This window comes from Callorhinchus milii, unplaced genomic scaffold, assembly GCF_018977255.1.
Source record: "Callorhinchus milii isolate IMCB2004 unplaced genomic scaffold, IMCB_Cmil_1.0 Scaffold14, whole genome shotgun sequence".
Taxonomy (NCBI): Eukaryota; Metazoa; Chordata; class Chondrichthyes; order Chimaeriformes; family Callorhinchidae; genus Callorhinchus; species Callorhinchus milii.
In genome coordinates, this window is record NW_024704755.1 from 10,196,599 (window position 1) to 10,218,153 (window position 21,555).

The following is a 21,555-nucleotide window of genomic DNA, read 5'->3' on the forward strand; positions in this document are numbered from 1 at the left end:
AGTATATTCTGTGAAGCGCTTTGGAACGTCTCGAAGACATGATAAAGCTCTATATCAAATGCAAGCATTATAATTATTGTCTAGATTCTTGAACAATTTGAAAATAAATATCATGGACGTTGGCGTAGAGTGATGTGATGTAGATTGACAGCCCATTGAATTGCGTTGTATTGCAGACACGAGCTGGCTGCAGGGCACTGAGCAAAATAACATATTAAGACTTTTTTTGTCAGAATGAAACGTTTTCTTTGCTCCCAGTAGGTGGTAGGTTCACATTGCTAATATGAATTGATAAGCTCATTGACTTAGGAAGGAAATAAAATACCATGTAGCACAAGTACAAAAGTGTTAATGTACATCAATGTCTTATTGGTTCGGTCAAAATTAGCAATTGAAATATACTGTTAACATTTGATAATTGGTGAGAATAGTTTGTTTACGGGGAAGAAATTCGACCTGTGCCTAGATTTACATATTATTTCAGAGCATCCAGAATTTGGTGAATTCTAAAATACTACCTTAATTTTGAATGTTTTTCTGTAGCTTTTAGAACTATGGAAAACCGACTTTGAAATTTGCGAAAATTCTAGACACTCTAAAATTCTGCATAAAAATGATTTTCACCTTTTTGTGGGCAATCAACGTCATCAAAGCAACGGTGCCTCTTTTATTATTATAGGAAATTTCCCCATGATCAGTGATGACCTGGTTAACTCGTACCACCTTCTGCTTTGTGCGTTGGATCTAGTGTTTGGGAACGCACTGCTCTGTTCCAACCGCAGAGACTTGCTGAATGCCACGTTCAAAGGTAGGTCCAAGCTTTTGTGAATCGCAAAGCTGTGATCTTTAGTACAAAGATCTTTATGGCTATTCATGGAGGTGGGTGGGTGGGGGGAAGTGAAGAAATGCTGTTGTCACAAAGCTGCCTATTAACAAATTTATCTGTAATCTCTCTACATCTTCTGTGATATGGTTCCAGAGCTTATGGCAAAACTGCCAAACCTATCTTACCCTCACACATTTATTATATATATATTTCCTATACATATATATATATGTGCACCAGTGATGGCAATCAGGACGTTGAACCTGTCTGATTTTTCTCTTTCATAACCCAGAGTTACTGAAGCCAATTGTCAGCTCCATGTTGTCACTTCCCTGAGGTCAGATAAGAAAAAATGCTTCCTTTTAAATAGGGTCACCCAAGAACATTAAGGAAAATTTCTCCTTTTAATATTTAAGGTAGTGTGCGGTCACATTTAGTTTGTGTTGGGGGTGGGAAGTGTAAATCCATCACTTCCAGCAATATAAAAGTCTAAGGGAAGGCTCTTGTCAGCACTATAGTTCTCCAGTCACATCCCATCTGATCAATTAATATTTTAATTGATTTTACTTATGTATTTTTTAATAATATATATATAAGCTGCAGTTATCCACAGGAGAATTTCAGTGTCCGCAGATATTTAGGATATTTTTCTTGTAATGAAACTCTGGCTGAATATTTGGCACTGTACATTTCTTTAATTCTGATTTAGTTTATTCAAATTAGGATTGAACATAAATTTGTACAGTTCCATTAATAAGTATTTTGAAGCTATATAGACCTTTACACTCAAGAAGGTATTAAACAGTATAAGCAGCTTGTATCACTTTTGTAACCGTTTTGTAGACTGAGTACGATATTCAGACAACGTAGTCTGGCAGTAACATTAATTCTTAAAATGGATTAAGAGGACAAGGTATGGAACACAGGATTTTTCACATAGTAAGTTCCTGTCATCAGGGTCAGGCGTAAATTTCAATAGATGTTTGGATTTTCCTCTCCTGTAGAAAAGACAGACAAAGGCTTCTAGTCTATTATGAACATTCAGATGGAGTACAATAGAGTGGTGATGAGAGCAGCAATTGTGTAATCTGTACTGTTCTCTTCACTTCAGGGCTACCAGAGGACTTTGGCAATAAAGATTATAAACCTCCTTCAGAGCCACCATGTATCATTGACGATTTGTGTTCTTTGCATGATGGATTGGAATTAGAGGCTAAGGGCATTAAGCAGCATTACTGGAAGCCATACATCCGAAAGCTTTTTGAAAGAAAGGTTTGACCAGTGTATTTTATTCTTGGAGGTTATCACCTGCACGTTTCACTGTTTTATCATGATTTGTACAGTTTGTAAATCTATTTTTCAGCTCAGATAATGTATATAATGATCCACACCAGGTATATAATCAGGCTCAGCTATTTGGCACTGGCAGAAAAGGTATATAAATATTAATAACATTATAAATAAAACCTCAATGCAGTTCTATGCACATCCATATTGTTATCCCTTTTTAAACATATCTTACTCTTAGGTAAGGGAAAACATTCTCTCTTTCACCTGCCTAAGGTAGATACCATGCTCTGTTTCCTCCTGAATATTTCCCCATGCAATGGCAGTACAGCTTCCTGTGCATTCTACCAGACCCCACAGAAATATGTGACCTCTCCATGAGAGCATGACTGTGATTGGGAATTTACTGTGGAAACTCAAGGCCGTGAGCCTAAACTCTGTGTAAATTAATTGATTTTAGAGCTGAATACTCCACACGTCTTATCATAATTCAACTGATTATTGTTGTTAAAATACACACTTTAAAAAAAAGCTCATCACAAGATTTTTTCCCAAACATCATCAAGTGCCATCTACACAATTTTAGGGTTTTAAAAGTACAATATTGTTTTGAACAATGGGTAACTTATTTGGCTTGCGGTTTATTTAAGTGCGTATTTATTACTCTGACTGCAGATCTTGAAGGGAAAAGGAGAAACTCTAACTGGTTTTCTGGATCCCGGGAACTTTGGAGACAGTTTGTAAGTCATGCAGCGATCTCCACGCTAGTTTGGATTTCACAATATGTATATGCTTCGTGGATGTTAAAGTATTTTGCCACAAACTTGATTATTTTAAGTAATATGTTCAACAATAGCCGAGGCAATATACTGATCTAACCATTGTTTTTGGGTCAATTAAGTACCATTTGCTGATTCCTTTGGCATTGTTTTTGAATCATTAGTCGACCCTGAATAACAGGATTAGTATCTTTCTACTATTGAAGCACCTGATTTTTTTTTCTCCCTTTCTCTCTCACTGAAATGCCTCACTGGATGGAGTGGGTCAGAATCATCCCTAACCATATCTTGGAGTAATTCCAGTTTGACATGGATTAACAATCTTTTAAATAGATCTGCACAGAGGGTTGGTTTTATTTCAAGATGCCTCTGGTTATTGTTTCCCCCTTCTTGCTTCAGCAAAGCCATTAACAAGGCCTACGAGGAGTATGTGTTAACCGTGGGAAATCTCGATGAAAGGATTTTCCTGGGAGACGATGCAGATGAGGAGATAGGAACCTCACACAGGTGTCTGAGCAGCATGTCCAATACAGAAACCGTCGAAAGGCTGCAGGTCAAGCATAATCTTCAGCACCACTTTCAAAAGGTAAGAGGATGAAAGGACACTGCAAAACATCAAAGGCTACTATTAGTATACACAATGATAGACACACGGTCCATCCAATAGTTTGTATCTGGGAGTTTAAAAGATTTTGTTGCAAATTGCTTTTGCAAACCCAGTATGATCCAGTGTCTGTCTTCAGAGGCGAATAGTTGTAGGGATTAGTCAGTTTTTGTGAAGCAGTGATGGACGCCGAGCCCAGAAATGAACTGAGTGGTAACCGCTAATGAAATCTTAGTGCAGATCTCTGCTCTCTCGCAGGCTGTACTCCCTACAATTGTCATGGAGTGAAAAGTATTTGCTGGGCTGTTAGTTTAGTGCAAAATAATGTTTAATTTGCATTCTGTGCTTGACCCAATGCTGATGTTAGGGAAACGGTTGAAATACAACATGATCATCAGATATATGAATGGGGCAGCCACAGGATTAATAGAATATAAAGTGCCTCATGAAAGTAAAATCTGAACTCTTTTCATTAAATCCTTTGAGATATTTGGATGTGATAAGCTACTATATTAAATTCAGAAATTTATTCCAAATTTTTGTCCTTCTTTCAAGTGAATCTTTAAACCCAGGTACTGATTCAGGCAGGGATCGTGCTAGTATTTCACATAACACTTAGAGATTTTCCAGTTGGCCCAAGACAAATATTCCTCCTCGTCCAAATTCACCCCATGCTGTAAATAGTTGGGATTATAGTATACGAATCATTAATATTGATCATGTAGTGAATAGATGAATTAAGTAGAATGAATGAAAGAAATAAAAACTGCCATATGGCATGCATGTCACTCACTCACACTCACTCACACTCACTCTCACACACACACACACACACATACTCACAATCCGAGTAAAGAGACACCGAGCTAGGCAGGAGTACAACAGCAAGATTACATTTGTGTAGCACCTTTCATGTCGGGAGGCCGTCCCAAGGCGCTGAGTACACTGGAATGCGACCCATGGTCAGGGAAGATAAGGATAGCTGGATCGGGAGGATGGATGGTAGGCCATCTGCGCTTACAAGGGCATGTGACCTACGGGGAGGAGAGATAGGAACCTGGGATAATTGGACCAAGGAATGGATGGGAGGCCAACTGTGTGGGTAGGTATACAAAATTAGCAATTAAAACTGAGGAAAAGCTTGAGATCAGCAGGTCACATGGACAGAGTCAGAAAGGAGCACAATGAATTACTGAAAGAAGTAATGAGAAGAAAGGAGATGGCTGGCAAAAAAGGGTATAAAAAACGGTAGCCAAAACTTAGAAGTATTTGAGCCTCTTGAGGAGAGGAAGGGGACGAGAGGAAGGGGATGAACCTCTACGGAGAGGAAGAAGAGAGGCTTAGAGGGCAAGAGGACAAGTCCAGCTCTTGCTGGAGTGGACCACAAAGAGGACAAGTTCAGCCCTTGCTGGAGTGGACTACCAAGAGACGTTTGCAGACAGCAGCACACCAGGGACGGTGTTTAACTTTTGTGCCAGCCTTGGAACTTTGTCTTGACTTCCTGCCTGTTTGGTAGTATCTCTCCTACATCCTAAAACATGCACCCAGCATACATACAAAACTGTTAGAGATTATTTAGGCACATTTCATATATCACATAATTTTTTTATATGTTTATAATTTTAGTATTGAGTGCATTTTGTTAAGATAGTGCTTCAGTAGTCATTTAAGCAGGAACGAGTAATGATAATGCATTGGGTGTAATGTGATGTTTATGCCTGTGTAGTTTTATAATTGCTAATAAAACGTTTTAATAATATCCTTGGTGTGGTTTCTGACAAACGCTTGAACCCAATTTCACAATTACCCCCCACCATCCCAAAAAAAATCAGATTAATTGGTATTATGGCCTTTGCTGGTAGTAAAATTAGCTGCCGCATTTGTCTGCATAACAAGACTCGCTTTGTTTAAATTATTCATGATTTGTGGAACGTTCTTAGCCAGTCTTTCACGTCATAGATGCTATTTCAATCTTAATGTTATATAAATTTTCTAAACTTCCAGATCTGAAGGGAAGACTTGCTAAGTTCACCTGTGTCTTTCTGGGCTATTTCTTTGCACATGTTTTAGTAAACCTTTCAAAGCACTCATCTCTCACTGAGTATGCCCCGCTTTGCTCAAGTGCATTCTCTTTGCACAATATTCTACTTGCACATAAAATGTTGAGATAATCATCAGATCCATTCGAGTGAATGACCATGATCATCATATAACTTTGCATTTTCTCCCCCAGTCCAAGGCACACACAATTTCAACACCACTGACTGGTCGCAGATACATGAAGGAAAGCAACCCATGTGCGACCCCCATTTCCTCTGCAACGCAGTGTGTTAGTCGTCTTCACGCCATGCTAATGGGGCTGAAAAATGCACCCAGTGAGAGATTACTACAAATTTTCAGGTAAGGAATGTTCTGAATGCGTATTAAATGCAGAGGCCTTTCAGTGCATATCGTAATGAGAGGTAGTTTTCCCATTATTGTCACCATCAGTGTGGAGGAATGAGCTGGAATCTTTGTATTCTTTATTTTTTTGTGGTGTAAAGGTATTACGATGCTTTGTGGATGTTAATTTCGTTTTGTGGCTGTGCAGAGCGACTCTGATGGAATGCCATTTCTGATACGTGATGATGCATTTACCCTTTCAACAGGTCCTGCTCTGGAGATCCCACACTGCCGATCGCTCACAGAGTCAAACAGATGGGGGAAGTATTCTGTCACCATTATACACAGTCTACCAAGGATCACTCTGGCTACTCTATAGGTCAGTGCAGATTACACTAAACAAAATTATTCCTTTGGACTGTATACCTCCAGTAGTTGCTCCTGTTGCTCTATGGGAGAAACTCATTACATGCTGGTTGACTTTGCTGCCTTCAAAATGAGTTTGAGTTATGGAGGGCATTCTTACCTGTGATGTGGTACATCATTTCTGTACAAAGAGATGATATCTTCTGGTTGGTTGTGCATCACAGGCCTGTTAATATGGTTGGTGTTTCACTGCAACTGTGAATATCTGAAAGGTGCTGTATAACTGAATTTTTCTTACTGTTGCACAGACTATGCTACTAAATACCTGTGGCTCGCCGAGATTCTTTATTACAAAGTCCTGGAAGCGGTTATCGAGCAGGAAAAGAGGAGGTTGGGAGAGATAGATCTGACTGTAAGTGTACATTAACAGCTAAAAATGCACTGAATGTTTTAGAAATGAAGAGTGCTTTCCACTTGTAGTCACCCTGTGCAATAGGACAACGTTGAGATGATATCCTACATTTCTTTTCTCCCTCCTCCCTGCCATGCAGCATTTGTGACAACAGAATCACAATTCTGATTCCACAAATTCCCGATCAATTTTGTTGCCTAGTAGGCACTGTCCACAGGACCATTTTTATTGAAAATGTCGTGCTTTAAACTTTGCACTACAAATGAGGTTGTTTCTCCTGATGTTCCATCTCATCACTTACAGGAAAATAACTTATAGGAAAAACCCAACTGAACTGTTATATATATATATATATATATAAATGTGGTATAAATATGGATTATCTGTCTCTGCTTCTCACCCAGGGAATCCTGCAACAAGACATATTCCATCGTTCACTTCTTGCCTGCTGCCTTGAAATAGTTATCTTTTCCTATAAACCACCAGGAGACTTTATGTGGATCATGGATATCTTTGACCTTCCACCCTATCATTTTTACAAGGTGAGCAGAGCGATAGCAATCTAGAAGCATTGCCTTCTTCAGGACCTGCTGAAGGATTTCTCTTCCCTCCAGCCATCTCTCCAGGCAAACACATGAATGGCGACTTGGACAAGATCACCACTGCCATCTCCTGGAATTACCCAGGATTTGAGTTACTGCCGTCAGCAAAGGAGGGAAGAAAATTGGATTNAAAAAAATAGATCTCAATTTTTCCACAGGTTTTTGCTGCTACATCCGTTAGTTTGGTGATTATAAAAAAGGTTCAGTTTTGATTGGTGCTCATCTATATTGCTGACATTTATATTGCGTCTTTAACGTCGGGAGGATGTCCCAAAGCGCATGTTCATCCCAAGATCATTTGCTCAATCTGAAAATGCCTGTGATTTACTGACCTCCCTCACTCAGAACACGAGGAGCAAATCAATCCAAATGCAAAATGTGTGCTGCACACAATCCCAAATGATTCTGTTTGTAGAAACTTTCTTTCCCAGATGGGTGGATAATAACATCAGATAATTGTGGGCTCAGAGCACCAGGTTACAGTAAGAGGTCATCTGAGGTGATGGTCGCAGTGGGGAATTCTTTGAATATTTTGTTGCAATTTTGGAAGCTGATTGTTTGAAGCCTGTGCATCTGCCATTTTATACAGGTGATCGAGGTGCTTATTAGGGCTGAAGACGGTCTGTTCAGGGAGGTGGTCAAACGCCTCAACCATATTGAGGAAACAATCCTAGAAAATATGGCATGGAAGCAAGACTCACCTCTCTGGGATGGAATTAAAAACGCTGAAAACAAGGTTCCGACGTGTGAGGAGGTCAGGGACTGTTTTCCTTTCTGATTTTTGCGTTAACCTAAATACAAAACGCTGACTCTGTCTTTGAAAGATGACGCTGCCGATTTATTGGTTTCAGCCAGCAAACAAATTTACAATTTGTGCTTTGGTTTAGGTGATGCCATCATATTATTTTGAGAACGCAGAGCACACTGGCAGCAGCCTGCCCAGCTCCCCACTCCCTCATGCACGGCTAAAGGAGGTCCGTGCTGATGGGAGCAGGAAAGGTAAGTGACTCGCTTCAAACAAACTCGCTACGGCATTGCCGTTCACTGAGAATGGCTACGCATGAGAATTTTTCTTGGGATGCAATGCTAGAATCAAGCTATTTATTATCAAATAATAAACCTTGCAATTGAAATGGTGCTAATCATGTCGGGAGGATGTCTCAAAGCGCCTTGCAGGATTTACTGTAAAGTGCGGTGACTATTATGCAGGTGAACACTGCAACCAATTGGGAAACACCAATTCCCTCAAGTGCGAGGAAGAAAAATAACTATAAACAGCGCCTTGTGGCAACCCCAGTTTCCTCTAACAACTACATTATGTTGATGTTTTTTTTCTCTGTTGTGCTAATAATATAACCACCCATTTTTCTTGCTGTTTTTTTTATCCCCCCCAGATACGACTGCTTCACCCACTACGTTGCACGATCGGTACAGCTCCCCCAACGCAGGGAGTGCAAGGCGGAGGCTGTTTGCTGATGCTGATACCACCTTGGACTCTTCGACCAATTCGATGAGGGTTTCCCAGCATCAAGCTGGCAGTGTGGTCCCGGTGCAGAGCGTGACCGCCGAGGCTGTGCCGGTGACACACCTCCCAAGGCAAACGCTAGTCACAATGGCAACTGCAACTGTAACAGCAACCATAATACCAGTTCAAGGCAGGTCACTTCATATCTTTCCAATAAATACCTCTCACAGCTTGAGCCTCCGAGTACTTCAGTTAGATTTCAGCAGCCGACTTTCAGATGTAGATTTTGTTTGTGTTGTATTACTGAGATCCCGAATGAATTTCCCCGCAAATCGTAAGCAATTAGTGTCATTACAGCCAGTTGGTAGCCCTTTAAAGGAAGTTCTTCTTCTGAGCTCAGAAAACTGAAAATCTTGTTACAAATATTTACATTGCTTTTACATTTATTCCTGTCAGTGTTGTTAGGTTTCAAGATTTTTATGTGAGTTGTGCAAGCTTAAAAAGCTATTTCTGCTAAATACATTACAATTGCATTAAACGTCTTATTACCAACGAGGGATTGAAAAGTCGTGTTGAAACATTTTTTTGATCCCTACTTGGCTTTATATTTTCCAGGTATCGCAAATGAAAGTGGAAGCATTGCATTCATTCCAGTGCAGTTCAGTGTCAGTGGGCAGACCCAGGCTGTCGCTGGTAACATTCAGACCCTCACTGCCCAGACACTTTCCAGCAGCCTAAGCACCCAGCAGCTGGCTGGCACTCCAGTACACATCGCAGGCCAGGTGCCATTTCAACAAGTCTCCCTGTCCCCAGGACAGCAGAGATACAACCAGCAGCAAATGATGGCAAACAGGCCCAAAAAGACAGGCTCTATCGCCTTAGTCTTTAGAAAGGTATGTTGTTTTTTTTTTTTAAATGATATCAGTGCAGAGAAACAGAATGTTTTTTCATCCATTGTCAGCTCTATCTCCCTGTGTCCTGACCATTAATTCCCCCAAATAAAATCAGTTAATCAGACTATGGCTGTTTGTGGGAAACGTGATGTGTGCAAATTGGCTGCCGCATTCACCTACAAAATATGCTGCACTTTACAGTATATCCTGTGACGATGTCCTCCCAATGTGAAGATATCAAAGGCAAGGATTATTATTACTCGGGATTTGAAGTTCTTTACTGTATGTAAACTTCCAATAGGGACGCTGCTTTAATTACAAGATAATTGCTGGATGCAGCAATGTTGCTCATTGTGGCTGTGATTTCCTGATATTCAACTGAGAACGGATTATAACTATTAAAAGTTCTGAGTTCCACAAGCAATCTTGAACTGCTGGAACTTAAGTAATCATTTTTTATACTCTTCCACCCTATACTTAAATCAGCAGTATACAGAGGTGATAAGTTTTGGAATTGACACCTTGTCACTCATGAATTAATTTACTGAAAATGTGTTAAGAAAATGAGACACTTGGGTACTGTCAAATGGAAGTGATGTAGATTGTATTAAAGGACTAGCTGTTTTCTGTGAGTAAGTACTCATTCAGCAGCTCGTACTAAATATGTTGTAATATACAAATATTGTAGTTGTATGTGATCATTTATTGCAAGCTCAGACATTTATATCTTGCTTTGAACAACTAGGTTTATCATTTGGCAAGTGTCCGCCTGCGACATCTCTGTGCAAAACTCGACATTTCCGATGACTTGAGGAGCAAGATCTGGACATGTTTTGAATACACTCTGGTCAACTGCACTGACCTTATGACTGACCGGCACTTAGATCAGCTGCTTATGTGTGCAATTTATATAATGGCCAAGGTAAATTATACATTTGAGTACCTCATTAAAGTTACGATAAGTGAAATATGCTCCCTGATTGCCCAGTGCTTAAAGGCACCTCTTGTAATATTAATCAATGCAGGTGAGAAGGTCGCAGGTCCAAGTATAGGCCTGTGGTGTGTTAACTCATCTCAATCAGAGCTGTGCTTGGAGAGAGAAGTCTCCTGGGATGGGGAGGTGGGGGACATCCGCTCAGGTCAGAGCCCTGATGGTTGTGTTTCTGCATGTTTGTTTGCATCCTTCTCGTGGTTAAATAGTCTGCAGACGCTCGCTGTGTCGGTGCATACCGAAGATATACCTGAGGTCACTTGGGTGAGATATCATAAGTGGCATCTTCGAGGAGAAAAGTGAATGAGAATCAGGAAAAACGCACATTTTCGAGCAGCACAAATGAGCCCAACTGAGAATAAACGTTTGTTTTCAGGTGACGAAAGAAGATCAATCCTTTCAGAATATCATGCACAGTTACAGAACCCAGCCTCAGGCCAGCAGCAACGTATGTGAAACCACTTTATTACCCTTTTCTGACTCTTGCATTTTTTTGTGCGATGAGTCGATTGATATGACAAACTAACTATTGACTATTCTTTCTTACATCAGCTGTTTGTGCTTGCATTTATGCTATATCTTTTAAAGTATTTGAACAGACTATTGCCATGCTTACAAAAACTGTCACAAGTTGGGGAACGACTGTTTAAACGATTTTCACATCACTCGATTATAAAACTTCAGAATTTGGAGAATATTCAACAATCCAATATGCTATCTTTAAGGAATACATGCAATTGGGATGGGTGGGGTGGGAAATGCACTTTTGTTTCAAGTTAAAATTGTTATTGTTTATTTGCACGATTTAACTTAAAAATAATCCAAAAAAGCAGCAAATGTTTTCTCACATAAAGTGGTCAAAGTTGTCCCCAGAGAATCTTTTGACTGCAATTAATAGTGAAGTACTGCGAGATTGCTGTACAACAAATGTAAGACAGTAAACTTGCCTTCAGGTTTTGCAAGATTTACTGAAACTTGGCTAGTTGGAGCAAGATTTTAAATGAGGTGCGTGAGAAGGAATAACATTAGCTGGTAGCAAGCACTCGTAAACCTCCTGAAGCTCACTTATTCATACCCCCTGCTGCAGAGCCCAAACAAACTCTTCCAACTTGGGGATTACTGTTTAATCAAATTTTGGTTAATGTGGGCAATGCTAACAACACAGATCAGAAGTCTCTGACAGCAATTCAGACTTCACTTTTGAATGGTTTTCAAATCTCAAAATATTGTGTTATTGTATTGGGTCTGGCCTCCTCCTTGCCCCTGAGTCCTCCGCTCCACCATCTGCAGCCGTACCTTTAGCCACTATGCCCCAAGGCTCTGGAACTCCCTTCCTCACTCCCTTCGCCTCGCAGCCTCTCTTTCACGTCTCGGCTGAAGACCTTTCTTTTCAACCGTGCCTTTGATCACCTTCCTCCCCTGCCCCTGGCTCAGCCCCAGGATCCGTTACTGTGAAGCGCTCTGAGCTGCCGTCCGGCGTGGAGAGCGCTATATAAATCCAAGTTGTTGTATATTACAGTGCAAAATCTTGTATGAGGGTAGTCCATAAGAACTGGCATCATTGTAGGATTATACAAGGACGTTGTAAAAAGTTGAGTTGCAGATCTGTTTAAGTTCTTGTATCTGGACTACGGAAACCAGGTCCTGTTGTACCTGAACATGAGAGCAACCTTTATTTCCAATACAATACATGTAGAATGTATCTATATCTCAGCAAATTCCCATTTTATAAACAAATTACATTGTAGGAAACTGAACACTCTTTGCTGTTTGCCATTTTTCATAACCTTCAGTTTTAGTTGCATTTTTAAAGCTTCTTTTAGTCATGTTAATGAATTTTAAAAAAATGGCAATGTCACCAGAAATGGTAACAGTGGTCCTTTGAGCCTTATTTCCATATTGTTGGTGCTTCAGTGTTGTTCTGATTCCTATTGCCAGGTTTTTTTCATTGTAGAAGTCTGTTGGTGACAGAACTAAAAGTAGTGTATTATCACATGACTCAAAATTCTTGCCTTTCAGCCAGAAATTGCAGCCAACATAAAGCTTATTTTCCATTACAGAATACTATAATAACAGGACAGATCAAAAGTGTCTTGGATGTGTGCGCTTCTCTCCTTGACATTTGATCCAATGGAACTGATAAATGTAATTCATAAATTTAATGATTATATTTTTATACATCAGGCGGAAATGAAGCTGAGTGGTATAGGGGAGAAGAATACGAGGGGTGGGGCCTTGTATGGAGTATAAACAACAGCACAGACTAGTTGGGCTGAATGGTTTGTTTCTGTGCTGTATCATTCTATGTATTTCTATATATTCTGTGCAAGCAATTATACTTCATGCTCTACAATTTGTTTTATGGTTGAATGAGCATGTTTTCTGTGTGAGGGCATGTATTTTGATAAAACGTTATTTAAAAATGCCATTATGTAACTTAACATGGGAAGATATGGAAAAGTAGCCCAGATTTGTTTGCTGTCCAGTTTACACTTGCCTGCTTGAACTAGTATTTTATGAACCTTTACAATTTAAGATTCGTTGCTAGCCTCAGTTATTTGACAGCGACTGCCAAGAGGATACCAGCATTCCAGGTGCTGAATTGCTCTTCTGGCCAACATTTCTCCACACATCCTAGCAGAAGTATGATGTGCCCTAAATTAATGCATTTTTCCATTTCACACTCGATAAGTTCTGCAGGAAATCTGTCGTTCTTGAGCAAATCACACTCTGGTTCTGATCACACCCCAGAGTGTTTATTACGTCCAGATCGTGGTTACCAAAACTGAATGTGATGCCCCAGGATTAGACTGCTGTTTCTGTGCTGTATCACTAAATTTAAGCAGTTGCTCAGGAAATATTACATGCCAGATTCAATTCACAATCTGGAGATGAGTACATAAAGCAAGAGGACCTAAAGAATGGAGAAAGTAACAAAAGATGTAGAATAAAGATAAAATATGGACTTGTCAATTTTAAAATATTAGCCTGGTGAATGTTTGATTTTTGGCTGAAAACAGCAAAGAAAAATTTGCCTCAGATAATTTTACTGATTTGCTTTGGAGTGATCCTCTGCACATATTTGGGGAAAGAGGTGGAAGATTTTAACTCTGAAATCTGATCAGTTAATGGCTCACCAGTTCTGCTGAATGAGTATAAACAGGTTCTTAGTTGGTCTAAACAGATAACGAATTCCATTTGTTGGGAAGCTGCATTTTACTTCTAGTTAAGTAATATTAAAACCAATGTACAATGTTGGTGTTCTGCGACCATGCATTACATTGAAACTCTCTTGGCCCAATTGAAATCAGTGTGAAAAGCATCTTTACTTCAGGCTGTATAAACGCAACATAAAAATCATCATAAAATATGCCAGGTATATAATGTAAATTTCAGCATTTTAAAATCCAGCAAAATTTACATGTTGCATTTATACAACATGGATTTTAATCCAGGGTTTGGAGGGTGAGATTGTCTGTCTATTTATTGCTTTAAAAGTTTTGCAATTCTGAAAATCATTTTTTTTGTTGCCTTTTATTTCTCCAACCAAGCACAAAAGCCTGACACCTGGGGAAATAAAATGTGAAAAATCACTGGCAACACATTTACATTCTTTCCATATTAGTCCATTGTGTGCTTTAGATCTGAATCAACTGAAGCAATAAAACACAGTGAAGTTAAAATACTGTATATTGTAGGCTATGTGAGGGGTTGGGGAGTTGACAAAGCAACCCTCAGGAACGTAGTAGTGTTACTGGCACCTAGCAACTGAATAAAGCACCTGATGGGGTGAAGTGCATCTTCAGCAGCATACGTAATGCCGATTTGTGACACTTTGGCTATGAGATGATCTTGGTTTGCTGCCGAGGTCTAGCATGGCATACGTAAGCTTCACTGTATTATGGCTCCTAAATTTACCCAACGTTGAAAAGATGATGGCAAAGTGATCCACGATAACCCCAAACCTCTGGTATTGTGAGAAACCTGGCATGTAGCTCACAAACTCTGCACCAGCCTCACTTTCCCAGAAAGACTCAGAATTCTGACAGCCATCCCAAAGGAGTCATTGAAATGATTGGGCTAAATTCTAAGAGTTTCCCTTTCAGTAGTTTCCCTCACTGCTACTCTGTATCCTCACAAACTGGTCCTTGAAATAATGGGTACGTAGAGAAATAACACAAGGGTCGGGGAACATAGATGGTTTTAATGAAGGTGTTCTCTTGATATACTTCCCACTAATCCTGTATGTGGACTGTGAGCTCAATTCTTCAGTGCTTGAGTTAGTATGTTAGCAAAGGTAATAACTTGTTGCTGTGATCTGGATTACTCTGTTTTAATAAACCTTTGATCATAATTACTCACCATGATTTAAACCATTCTAACATTAGATTTGCCAGTTCTCTTCATCGTGCATTGCTTTGTATTTCTCTGTCGGTGAAAGGTGCTTTACAATGTTAATTTGTTGTTGTTGTTGTTGCTGTTGAAGGTTTACAGGAGTGTATTGTTGAAAGCTCGCAGAAGACGAACATCTGGCAGTAGTGATGGGAGTGGCCGCCAGGGTTCACCATCCGAGATCAGCAGAGATCGGAGTAGGTTTCTCAGACTTATTTGTTTTTCCTTTTTATGCATTTAGTTGGGCATTGGCACAAACTAATTTTGATTTGATTTTTTTTTCTGTATTTTGTTTTATCATTTTGATACATTGCATTGTTCAACTCTAGACCCATTTTATTGCGACCATCATTACATTACAAGATTACCCCACAATCACAGCAGCATCAAGCTGCTTTTTAAAGGAGTCCAGTGTCCTGGTCTCAACTACCTTTCCTGGCAATCTTTGCAATATATTTAAAATTTATAAATTATTACAATGTATTTTGTGAAGCACTTTGAGACATCTTGATGTGATAAGGCGCTATATCAAATGCAATGATTATTATTATCTGTTCCAGTTGTTAATTATTCTGATTTTATATATAAAAAATTCTCGTATGTGCCCAGGTATTGCCCTTTACAACTTGAAACCTGTGTCCTCTTGTTCTACTGTCTTGGTGCATGCTAAAGTAATATAATATTCCTCATAAATGTGTTGTGTTGTATAGCCTTTTTGTCTTGTGTACTCCCTTTTGTGTTGTGGTTTACAGCCATCAGCTGGACGCAGCAATTACAGCCTTGAATTTTCTGTCTGGTTTCTGATATTTTATTCTTGTTTGTTGCATTTTATATTGTGAAGTAAATTAGTTTTCCATATAGTATCCTAACATTTACAAAATGATCTGGTAACTTGCAACCGGTTTAAAATAACATTGACATATTTACAAGTCGGTATGTGTACAAGGGAAGAGATCATACAACCAAAAGAGCAAAGTTCAACAGGTTTGCCATTGTCCCAACCCTCAGACTAGCTTGCAAATTCCCAACATTTTATTGAAAAATATTTAAAGAAAAATTTGCAGAGGTCAGAAAGCAGTTGCTATGCTACATTCTACCAGTCTTCAGATCACACCTGAAGACTTTCCTAGTGCACGGTGCCTACGGTCACCCCCACTTTATCCCCGTCATGGCATCAAACGGGACCATTGTTTAGCTGTCCTGCGTCAGGAGTCCTATATAAATGCAAGTCGTTGCTTCACTCCATGCAGCTTTACGTTTTATTCTGTGTAGCCAGCAGAGACTCCAGTCCAAACATGAGGTCGAATAGCACTCTTCCAGTACCACATCCTAACAGTGCACCACCTACCCCAACTCGACTGGCCGGAGCCAACAGTGATATGGAAGAGGAGGAGAGAGGGGACCTTATTCAATTCTACAACAACATCTATATAAGACGTGTCAAAGCATTTGCATTGAAATATTCAGCATCAAATCTAGATAATGGGGTAAGATATTGGTTTCTTCACAATTATATGAATAGAATTTTTAGTTACACTATCTAAGTGTAATCATTAAAAAAAACTTACATTGATGACCTACAGGGCATAATTTGTATATCCTGTATTTATTCTGGGTGGAAAGGTAATAATAAATCCTTGCATTGATATAGTGCATTATCGCATTGCTGAGACCTCTCAAAAGCACTTCACAGGATATACTGTAAAGTGGATTGACTGTGATTTTGTGTGTGAAGATTTCCATTATGATTTTTGAGACCCAGTTATGCGCAACCTGCTGGGCTTCTTTCTTAAGTATAAATTGTGTAGCTTCTCTTGTTCAATTCTGGAAAAAATTCCTCAAGTCCAATATATCCTTTCACTTGATATGCAGTAGAAGAGCATTAATAAAATGGGAGTTGGGGATCCGTAAGGCAGCTGCGTTATGCTCCATGTGCTGCAGTCATAAAAGACATGTTTCGAAACATGATGGAGCCTGCTGGCTTTCTGTGTGCCGTTTGTTTCTTGGCCAGCAAATGCTGGGGTTCACACCCTAGTAAGTTTGCTTCCTGTAAGTGAACTTGTGTTATTAATGTTGGAATGTGTTTATATAAATTAATTATATTTCATCTTTCATCTCACTTAATCTTGAAGAGAAGTGTGGTAAAATGATCATAGAAAGCTTTTATACTTTGCAGGATTTCTCAGTGTCCATTCCTTCACCTGAAATTGGGGAACAAAACACTGACATCCACCTCATTTAAAAGTACTGTAAGACAAATGGGTAAATTGTTGAATCCATTTACTGCCACAGGAGGGTGCTGTAAGCACTTTTTGCCAAGTTCCACAGCACACTTTAAAGTAATAATCTTTTCATTTTCTATAGCGTGTGTCACGTTGACACATCTCTGCAAAGCATTTTGTAGGTGAACATGGCAGCCAATTTGCACACAGCACTCTCAGCCATGAAGTGAATGACCTGTTTAGTCTGGAGAATTGTTGGCAGGACTCGAGAGAAACTCCCTTCTCTTTTTGAATGGTGAATGATTTTTAATGTCCACCTGATCAGGGCAGACAGGACATCAATTTAACATCTCTTCCAAAGGATTTATTGGTGTCATGAGGGCACAGTTAAATTATATAGTTCATTATACAAATGAATTCTATGCAAAGAGCAGTGTGGTAAAATGAGCACACAGCTTGATATGTAGTTGCATTTTTTAATATCCATTCTTCCACCTGAAATTAGAACAAGGGCATCCCCAATCTCGTCTCACTGCAGCTGCCCTAATACTGCACAGTAATGAGATGAATGGGATTTTATTCCCAATTCCAAATTTATGAAAAATTATTTTGAATATGAATGAATTCAGGTCTGAGATTAATGTGTGTTTATTTACTCAGGGTGAAGCTTCATCTTTATCCCCTTTCCCATCTGTAAGGATGGGATCACCACGGCGAGTTTTACTCTCTCAGCATCACTCCATTTATATTTCACCACATAAGAATGGAGGTGCTCTTTCACCAAGGGAAAAAATGTTCTACTGTTTCAGCAGAAGTCCATCTAAGGTAAGTGCTGATTTCAAGCAACTCATCTTAATGCCTGCTGTTTAAGCGCTCTGAGATGCTGCCCTGCATGGAAAGCTCTATATAAGTGCAAGCTGTTGTTGCTGGGTGACAGTTTAGTTCACTTGAATTTTATTTATACACTTGTTTGCAAGTGGTACAAGTGCATCAAAGTATAAAGTTAGAAAACAGCTCAAAGTTCTAGCAACACAGCGAAGCTTTAAATGACTAATCTATTGCCTGTCCAACTACTAACATTCCAGTAACTCGTGCATATTTTCTGTTTTCAATCCATGTGTAACTGCTGGTGTTCATTTGATTTTCTTTGGTTGCAGAGACTGAGAGACATTAATAGCATGATTAAATCTGGTGAAACTCCGACAAAGAAGCGTGGCTTTTCATTGGATGATGGCAGTGAACTACCAGCCAAGAGGATCTGTCAAGAGAATCACCCTGCACTGTTGAGGCGCTTGCAAGATGTAGCCAATGACAGAGGATCACACTGATTCAGTCTGGTATATATTTCTGATCACTTGCTATGAAATAGTACAGATTTGGCAAACCCTGCACTCGTACTGACCTTTGACTTTTTCCAGTGTGTACCTGTTGGCAAAAGTCCTGGAACCTGTCACTGAACGTTTTGAAAAGTGGTGCTGGATTGCAAGCCGGGTCCTAACTTTGTGAAAGTTATAGGGACAGTGTTAAGCATCCTGCAGAGAAATGAAAATTGAAGGGGTAACAAGGATCAGCTACTTTGAACCACCATCAAATTTCCTGCATGGAATAGCAGCCTGCTGTTCATGAAATAGTTTTGAAGGCAAAAGCGCTTAAATGCTTTTTAGATTAAAGAGCAGGGTTGTGAAGCAGTCAGTTAGTTAGTTCACTGCAATTTTTATAACAGCTTATTGCTTTTATGAAAAGTGATACCTTAGTAGTGCTGTCAAACCCAGATTTGTACTGAGCCACGTATGTGACTCATGAACAGTTTGAGCTACATCAGTTGAAAAAGTTGCTAGGATTTAACTGACAGTTACATATGAAGAGACATCATGAGGTGCAAGTTATATTCATTGAAATATATGGAAAACAGTTCATGGGAATCATGTTTAATATACAAATCTGAGTCATATTATCACTATGACATGTAACAATTGGGTACTTGTTTTGTTTGATTATTCAGATGAGTATTTTAGATGACTTTCAACTGAGTATTAAAAAAGCCCAACTAAGGAAATTGACTGCATACATAACATGTTTAAATATGCCAGGGGGAATTATCTAAGACAAATGCTTTCTGCTGAAGCTGAGTTACACTGAGATGCCTCATGAGTCAACAATATTGCCTTAGTATATCCAGGGTTAGAAGTGAAAAATTAACAGGGTTTGCTAGAATTTTTAAAAAACATTATGAACACATTCTCTGTCTATCAAGATTGAAACATAATACACTTAGTTTTTCAAGTGTTGTACAGATTCTGTTCCAGGGTGAGATTGCATTTGTGCATGTCAATCTTGTCAAATTGAAAGGAAGGAATAGAATAGCACTTCTATTGATAGCACATGGTAGAGCTTGACAAACTGCAAACATTTACTTACGTTGAGGTAAAGTGATCACTAAAAATGCAACCAGCCAAATCAGATCTTACTCAGTGGATGTTGGATGTTCTTTGCTATATTTACCAAATTCAAACGTTACTAACAGATTCAGCTGGTGTAAGAATTAACAGATTGCAAGTTATCACCCCCTCATTCTGGCTTTTTGCTACTTGTTCTCCCTGTGACTTAGGAAAGGTGTGAGACTAATGCTATAATTTTAAATCTGAGAAATTCCCCATTTTATAGAACAAGATTCTCCTGTTTTAAGTTTCTCAAACATTTTAACAATGGAAAAATGCTCCATACCTCAAATTAAATTGCATTAAAATGGATAAAGTACACAATTTGTTCATCAGTTGAGTACTGTTCTGGTAAGTGACATCTGAAAACAAGGTAAATGTTTATCAAAATAACTGATGCTTTTAAAACAATTAAGTCGTTACATCCTTGTCACTCTGTAAAAGTTGTGAAATCTTTTTTTAAACAAATATTTGTATATGTATTCAATTGTACACATCGATTCAGTTATAAAGAGTAGAAGCTTCAATGAAGTATTGAGTGTTTTACGATCATAAGCATTTTAAAGAACTAGCAGCATTTAGTAGAAATTTTTTGTCATTTCATATAATTATCTGCTTTAAGCATTTCTGTAAAGTGAAACGTTGAATCTCAAGAGTATTAATTTGACCAAATCTGATTCATAAACACTTTCAACATCACTGGTTGTCTTGTTTTATTTGGATGTTTATTGGGGATATAATAATCCTGGCATTTGATATCGCTCTTTTCACATCTTCTAGACATCTCAAAAGTGCTTCACAGAATATACTGTAAAGTGAATTGACTGTATATTCATGGGTGAAACACAGCAGCCAATTGTACACAACAGTGTCCTACAAACAGTCGTGGATTGAAGTGACCAACTTATTGTTTTTTTTCGAGGGATTATTATCGGGCGTGTGGAGTAAGAAACTTGCTCAAGGTTTTGCCCTGCCAGGAATCGAACCCAGGTCTCTTGCTACCGAGGTGAGTGCTCTAACCACTGAGCTACAGAACTCCATGTGCCTTGTGTTTTAATGAAATGAAAACTTCCTTCAGTTTAGGTGGAGATAATTGTATTGTTGGTAAATTTACTATGATTGTAGGCTTCTGCAAGATTTCCTCACCATGGGACCACAGTAGCCCCTTTTGGTGAGAGAATGCATTGCTCAATGTAGTGATTTCTGTGGTGTTCACAGGATTAAAATCCACACTCAGTCACTGCACTTAGTCTCAAACATGTAACCCCATCACCCTAATCTTGTAATGTCCTTGGTTAGCAACCATCGAATCAAAGTACCTCAGATACATTCTGATCCAACTTAACATGAAAACATCTTATTGAAATCAAGATGTTTGCCCCTGTTGTTGATGGCAATCCTGATGCAAGTAGCTGTTGAATGAAACTAAGCAAATTAACAGAACATGGGAAGAGTCCAAATGCATATTCCTATCTTTCACCTGGACTTGTTTAATGATGAAACCAAAATAAGATTTTAAAAAGGCTGTAGAAAAAAATGTTAACTTATTCGTCAAGAATTCTTTAAACACTGAGCATGCCCACTACCCCACAGGACAAGAATTCCAAATGTTCCAAAATTGAATTTAAGATTAAAACTATAGTAAAACTCAATGTATTGTAACGCCTTTGGACATCAGAAACCAATAAGTAGTGTCCTTACCCACAACTTCTGCAAATATTAAACAATTTGACCAAATAACAGCTAACATACAGAGTGCCACCTAGTGGTGTCTGCAGCCATAGTCAGTTTCCTCCACACTTGTCTTCCATTTCTCTTGTGGAATGTAGATGGGGCGGGGAGTATTTCAGGTGATGGGGAGTAACTTCTGTCATTTGAAGCCATCCCTCATTTCCA

General features: G+C 39.0%; 1 protein-coding gene across 1 annotated transcript in view; it reads left to right on the forward strand.

Annotated features, from left to right (window-relative positions):
• The window catches only part of rbl2 (retinoblastoma-like 2 (p130)), a 33,231-nt gene extending 12,873 nt beyond the window's left edge, over positions 1 to 20,358 (forward strand). Inside the window, exons 5-22 of the mRNA XM_007889455.2 lie at positions 680 to 808; positions 1,938 to 2,098; positions 2,789 to 2,853; positions 3,292 to 3,478; positions 5,730 to 5,896; positions 6,145 to 6,257; positions 6,553 to 6,656; positions 7,061 to 7,198; positions 7,848 to 8,012; positions 8,146 to 8,257; positions 8,653 to 8,913; positions 9,339 to 9,616; positions 10,362 to 10,538; positions 10,984 to 11,055; positions 15,094 to 15,196; positions 16,272 to 16,486; positions 17,882 to 18,046; positions 18,379 to 20,358. Coding sequence (XP_007887646.1) covers positions 680 to 808; positions 1,938 to 2,098; positions 2,789 to 2,853; positions 3,292 to 3,478; positions 5,730 to 5,896; positions 6,145 to 6,257; positions 6,553 to 6,656; positions 7,061 to 7,198; positions 7,848 to 8,012; positions 8,146 to 8,257; positions 8,653 to 8,913; positions 9,339 to 9,616; positions 10,362 to 10,538; positions 10,984 to 11,055; positions 15,094 to 15,196; positions 16,272 to 16,486; positions 17,882 to 18,046; positions 18,379 to 18,549 — 2,783 coding nt within the window. The 3' untranslated portion in view covers positions 18,550 to 20,358. The remainder of the gene's footprint in view (positions 1 to 679; positions 809 to 1,937; positions 2,099 to 2,788; positions 2,854 to 3,291; positions 3,479 to 5,729; positions 5,897 to 6,144; positions 6,258 to 6,552; positions 6,657 to 7,060; positions 7,199 to 7,847; positions 8,013 to 8,145; positions 8,258 to 8,652; positions 8,914 to 9,338; positions 9,617 to 10,361; positions 10,539 to 10,983; positions 11,056 to 15,093; positions 15,197 to 16,271; positions 16,487 to 17,881; positions 18,047 to 18,378) is intronic.
• Positions 20,359 to 21,555: the final 1,197 nt, after the last annotated feature.